Source organism: Pteropus vampyrus, unplaced genomic scaffold (assembly GCF_000151845.1).
Source record: "Pteropus vampyrus isolate Shadow unplaced genomic scaffold, Pvam_2.0 Scaffold412, whole genome shotgun sequence".
Taxonomy (NCBI): domain Eukaryota; kingdom Metazoa; phylum Chordata; class Mammalia; order Chiroptera; family Pteropodidae; genus Pteropus; species Pteropus vampyrus.
The window spans coordinates 250,252-256,063 of record NW_011889193.1 but is presented as its reverse complement, the minus strand read 5'-3'; the positions used below and the strand labels follow the sequence as shown (position 1 = coordinate 256,063).

The 5,812-nt window shown below is 49.8% G+C and overlaps 1 protein-coding gene across 1 annotated transcript in view; it reads right to left on the bottom strand.

The window, feature by feature from the left end:
• The window catches only part of TTC13 (tetratricopeptide repeat domain 13), a 63,834-nt gene that overhangs the window by 39,992 nt on the left and 18,030 nt on the right, over positions 1-5,812 (bottom strand). The window contains exons 7-10 of the mRNA XM_023523785.1: positions 4,465-4,547; positions 3,034-3,175; positions 2,717-2,891; positions 797-953 (exon numbers count right to left, since the gene is read on the bottom strand). Of these exons, the coding sequence (XP_023379553.1) occupies positions 797-953; positions 2,717-2,891; positions 3,034-3,175; positions 4,465-4,547 (557 nt within the window). The remainder of the gene's footprint in view (positions 1-796; positions 954-2,716; positions 2,892-3,033; positions 3,176-4,464; positions 4,548-5,812) is intronic.

Genomic DNA, 5,812 nt, shown 5'->3' with positions numbered 1-5,812 from the left:
CTGTTTCTGTCGGTGCTCACGTGTGGTTGTGGTAATCTCGAGTTTTGATTCTCGTACGAATGATCCTAATCTGTGAGAATACTCCGGGCCCAAACCGGCACTAATCCCTCCCCGGGAAGGGTCTGCACGTGCTTCTGCTGAGATCCTGGAAGTGCGTCCGACGCGGGGTCTCAGCCCTTTCGAGTTCGGCAGACCCGCTGCCTGAGCCAGGGCATTACGGCAGCAGCCGCCGGACGCGCCGACCCCCGGGGCACTTCCTTCCTTATGTGCGGATCGCCGTTCCAGTTCGCATCTCCCCTTCTTTCTTTTTGGAGAGTGAGGATGTTGATCTCTACAGAGTTTTCTTAACTTTTAAGGCATTGCTGGACTCCCGGGAATTGGTATCTATTCTAGATCTAACTGTTTGGTAAAGGGATAGGCCTTCGGCATGTCTGTTTTGCCATGCCGCAGCAGTGCTTGCCCAGGAGAGTAATTTCAAACTTCCACTATGTTAACTAACTTGCTTTAAAAGTAACACGGTACGAGAACAATGCCTTTCAAAGACCGCCAATGAGCGCGAATACGTCCGAAGACTGAAGGTTGCCCAAAATCGGCAGGGAAGCCCAGGCTAGAAGGAAAGACGAAGGCCTGGGGTAAGTTTCCGGGTACTTTATAAACCAAAAGCAGTGTCTGCGGACACGTCAAGTCCAAAAGCAAATTCATCGGCAACGCGGAAGGCCGTCTATCGACTGAGAGAGATCAGCACCGGCTTACAGTTCGGCGTCAAGAGGAAGACGAGCCTCGTCCGAACGCTTACTTGATGTGGGGCTGCAGCCCCGGCTGCTCCTTGTAGTCCTCCAGGAGGAAGGGCAGGTTTTTGGCCCAGCGGTCTTTGAAGCTTCCGGGCAGGTCCACGTCGACGCTGTACTCCGTGAGGGGAGTGTCGAGGTGCGCGTGGAGGTACCGAGAGTACTCTGCGGACAGGAAACGAGATCAGACGCCCCGACACCGCCAAAGAAGCACTTGCTTGTGGCTGCTGCCATGCAAACACTTTGCAGCCACTTACTTGTGATAAGAATTCTGCGTGAAGACCCCAAACTTTAGTAAGCTGGACTATCACCCACGACAGACAATCGGAGAGACCTTCCTCCCGTACTGGCTGACGTTACCAGGGCGAACGTGAGCCAGTCGCCCTGGGCGCTTCAGTAGACGTCAACCACCTTTCCACGAACAACGCCAAACTCCAGAGTCTGCGAACCCAAGTTCAGTGTCAGACTGGGTCTGGCTCTGTCCCTGGCAGATGAGCTTCCTACATATGCAATTTAGCCGACCGGCCAAGTGCCCGCTTGTCCCCACGAAGAAGCGCAGGAAACGCTCGGGGTGGAGACCCCTTTCTTCAGCCTACAGCCCACGGCCAAGTTCTCCGAAGCCAGGAAAAGACAGGGAACGGGAATTTAGAGCAAAGAGCTGGGCTGTCCAATGCGGAGGCCCCAACCACTTGGCTACTGAGAACTTGAAACGTGGCGACGGTGACTGAGAAACTGAATTAAAAATTTTTATTTAATTCGAATGATTTTAAACTGAAAAACTGGTATTTGATTCAATTATTAGACAGTATCGGTATGTCTGGAACAACTTGCATATACGAATCTACTTCTTTAACTTTAAATTGGATGAAATCTAACTTTAAACCAAATATTTCCAATGAAAATTTAGTATCCAGATTGAGATGTATTGTAATACACAGCAGATTTCAAAGACTCAGTACAAAAACAAATAGTAAAGTGTCTAATGAATACTGTCCTCATATTAATTATATATTGAACTAATAATGTTGTCAATATGCTGAATTCAATAAAATGTATTATTAAAATTCATTCCACCTGTTTGTTTTCACTTTTTAGTGTGGATACTAATAATTTGAAATTACATATGTGGCTTGCGATTTTTTTTTCATTTGGCTAAAGGTAAAAAGCTTTTGCTCACCCTGAACAAAAGCCTGAACGCGCCGGTCCCGCCTGACCTCGGAAGCTCAGCGGGGTCGGGCCTGGTTAGTACTTGGATGGGAGACCACCTAGGAAGACCAGGTGCTGTAGGCGTAAAAAATAAAAACTAAGGGATTGTAAGCTGACAAGGTGCTTGCAGTCTGTGAGGTCAACCAAGGGGGTTGCCTCGCCTAAAAAAAAAATTTTAAAAATTAAAAAAAGAGAGAAGATATGAAAGTAAAGATTTGGGCTTTATACGAAAAACAAAAGTGTCTTTACGTGTGGCTGTGAGAAGGTGACGAAGACGATGACTGAAGACAGGGTAACTCGGACACGCGCTCTCCTCCCCCAAACTGTGCGAGCGTTGTGGTCCGAAGTGACAGCGGACCAAAGATGACACGCTCACCGCCCACAGTGAAACCCTCACAGAACGCTACCTTCCTGCCACTCCTACATCTCTGGATGACATGACGAGTCATGAATACCCAATGACTGCCACGTTCACTTCAAACTATATTTTTTTGACTTGAGCAAAAGCTTTTTAACTTTAGGAAGAAAACACGTAGGACGTGGCGGAAAGACCGCTGAACAGGTCTTTATAAGACACGCACTCTGTCCCGTCCGGCCCCTGCCGACGGCCCGGGGCTGGCGGGGGACGGGCCACTCGGCCTCTCCGACACGCAGGACAGACAAGCAACCGATTTCCGCCGCTTCGAGCCCTAAACGAACGATTCCGCGATGCTCCGACTCACCTCGGAGGTACTTCACCTTGAGGTACTCGGGGCTGGCCTTCTGGCCCGGCAGCGGGTCACTGAGCATCACCTTGGTCTGCGCTTTTACCCCCTCGTAGAACTGCCCCATGGCGACGTGGCTGAGCCCCTTCATGTACTGGCACACCTCGTTGTAGGGCTCGAGCTGCAGACAGCGCTGAGGCGCCGAGGAGACAGCGCGTCAGTGCCGGCGCCTCGTCCCCGTCCGTCCCCGCGTCTGTCCCCGCGTCTGTCCCCGGCTGCGCTCTGCGGGGCGTGGCGGCGGGTCCCCTTCTCCCCACCCGCTCCCGGGCGCGCACCTTGAAGCTCCTGAGCGCCCCCCGCAGGCTGCCGTGGTGGTACAGCAGCACCCCGCGCAGCTGCAGCGTCTGCACGTGGTTCTGGTCCAGCAGCAGCGCCTTCTGGAAGCTCTCGGTGGCGGCCTCGAAGTTGCCCAGTTCTCTGGGGATTCAACAACAGTTACGAACACAGTGGGCACCGCGGCGAACGTGCTCAGAAAGGCGTCCCAGCACCGGGGTCCGACCTGCAGAGAGACACCGCGAAGTGGTGTCCCCTCCCCCGTGCTCCCGCTCCGGGGCGGCGCGGCCTGACTCAGCACGTCTCACTCGCTTCCCCCGAGTCTCAGCCGGCCGTGGGGAAACCACTGCGCTCCTGAAATGCTTTGGGGAAAATTAATTTATCGCTCATTGGAATCCCTTTCCCTACTTCCTGTTGAGCTCCGACCCCTAAAAACCGTGTGTAAATTTTAATATTTATGTAGATTACAACCATACAGAGGTTTAGCATTGTGAGTCAGACCCACAGGCTTAAAAGCGTATAGTTTCTGTGGCCACCGTCGCTTTAAGTCTAGTATATTACTGCGTAACTTAAAATTCTGAAAAAAGAAATGTATTTTAGCGCTGTGATTACTTCAGAGTTAAAATGGTTATTACTGACCAACCTTCTTTTATACGTTAAAATTTTTACAGATAAGAGAAGTACCTTCGAAATATCCCACACGTCGAGCTTTTATAAATAACGAACATTTTAAAAAACGTAACGCCGGTTTACATGCCACAGCTCTTTACTACTTCCCAGGCGCTTTCAAACCTGCTTTCAGTTTATATTCCCAACAACCCTGTGGGACGGGAAGGAAAATGTCATCCCGTGAACCCCAAACAAACGCACACACACATTCTCCAGGGCAAGAGCGCTCCCCCAGTGGCTGCCCCAGCCGCCGTGTCAGACAGACGAGCTCCTGGGCTCAGCTCTCCTGCACCAGGCACCCACAGCTCTGCGGGGGACGACGCTGTCCTTCGGGGCTCTTAGGGCACCTCCATGTATGCTGGCGCACACAGGTGTCCAAAGCCGAAGTCAGACGGCCCCGGTGGCCTCGGTGCTGAGATGCCCCATGGCCGCGTAGCCCGTGTCCCCGTTCCCGGAGGCCTCAGACAGCGCAGAGCCGCGTGGGCAGGAACTCAACAGCTTACGACGCCACCACTCGAAGCGGTAACGCGGGGGGACTGACATTTTCTAGACCGACATGCAAAGTGACATTTGTTTAAGATCCAACGCTGTGTGTCGCGATGTCCCGACACACGGTCACTTCCGTGTTGTAGACGCCCTCGACGGCACGTCAGCGCCTCCCCGACTCAGAAGAACAGTTTCTTTTGATATCGCCTTTACGTGAGGTTCTGGCCTGTTTCCCCGCCCTACCCCCTCTTCTGCCCAAGTGCCGCTACGTCACTCACCTGTAGGCCTGCCCCAAACTTTTATATGCATCGATGAAGTCAACTTTCTGCTTCAAAGCTTCTTTGAAGGATTCAATAGCTTCCTGTAAAAAGTATACAGAAAATTACTTCACATGCATAACTGTAAAACTGAATTTCACTTAACTCACTAAAGGACTTAAATACACATTATACATGGTCTCTCAGCAATTTTTTTTTTAAATAGGAGGACTTTTAAAAAATGGGGTAGAAAGTGCAATGTACTGACTCGGGGGACTTCAATCTCAATAATAACAAAATGTGTCACCACGGACACCAGCAGAGCCTTTCAGATTAGGAAAATGGCTTCTCGTCTTTTCATTAAGACATTCGATCTGACGATGCTGCCTTTAAATAAAGATCACTTCTTTAATTAATAAAAGCCCTAATAGCCGTGTGAAATGACTCAAAACGATCGTAACCAACAGCATTAAAATTGAGCCAACAAAAGAAAGGAAAAGGCAAGCCCAATGCAAAACTATAAGCAAAGAAGGAAAAGTCTCCTTCACTGGCTAACCGAGGGACCTCCCTGGTCTACAAGGAAAAGAAACAGTGAAAAAAGACAGAACGGAAGCCTCACGACACCACTCAGGTCTGCGGCTAAGGGGGCGAGAAGGCCTGGGGGTGCCAGGCTTTGGGGGAGCCCTGGAACACGTGCGTGATTGCCCGGACTTGCCCTGTGGACACTGCTAATAAACGTGACACTCTGTCTCAGAATCAACATCCTAGGCTTCAACCGGTATCAAATGTATTTTTCATTATGATTCGATTATTTACCGTGATAAAAAATCATGAAGACATTTTACACATTTCCGCAGGAAAAGATGTATCTCAACAGCTACAAAGTACTCTGATTGCTGACAGTTTCAATGAGAAAAACTTTAAAACTTATGTGATAATCATTTTGTACCTGATCAGGTAATTCACAGCAGGAAGCTACTAAAGATGTCTACGCCTCGCACATGGTAGGCACTCCAGAAACAGTTAAAGATTTGGCAGGCACACAAAATTGTTTTGCAAAAGCAATACGATCTCAGTTCTTTTCAGAAAGTCATTCATACCCTGCTTCTTGACTTTTTGGGGGGGGGGGAGCGGGGCAAGAGAGGGTGGCTTTTCGAAACTTCAAAGGCAACAGTGGCATAACAGGCTGCTCGTTAAGGGTCCAGCGGGGCGTCTACGGCTTGTCGAAATGATGAGAACAGACGGACTTTAATATTTAAGAAACGTTACAGACCACTGTTAATTAGGCTCCTGCTGTGACACAGTCTGGATTTAAAATTTTTTACAACTTTATTTTTAATTCCACAAACATGTACTGAGTGCCTACTAT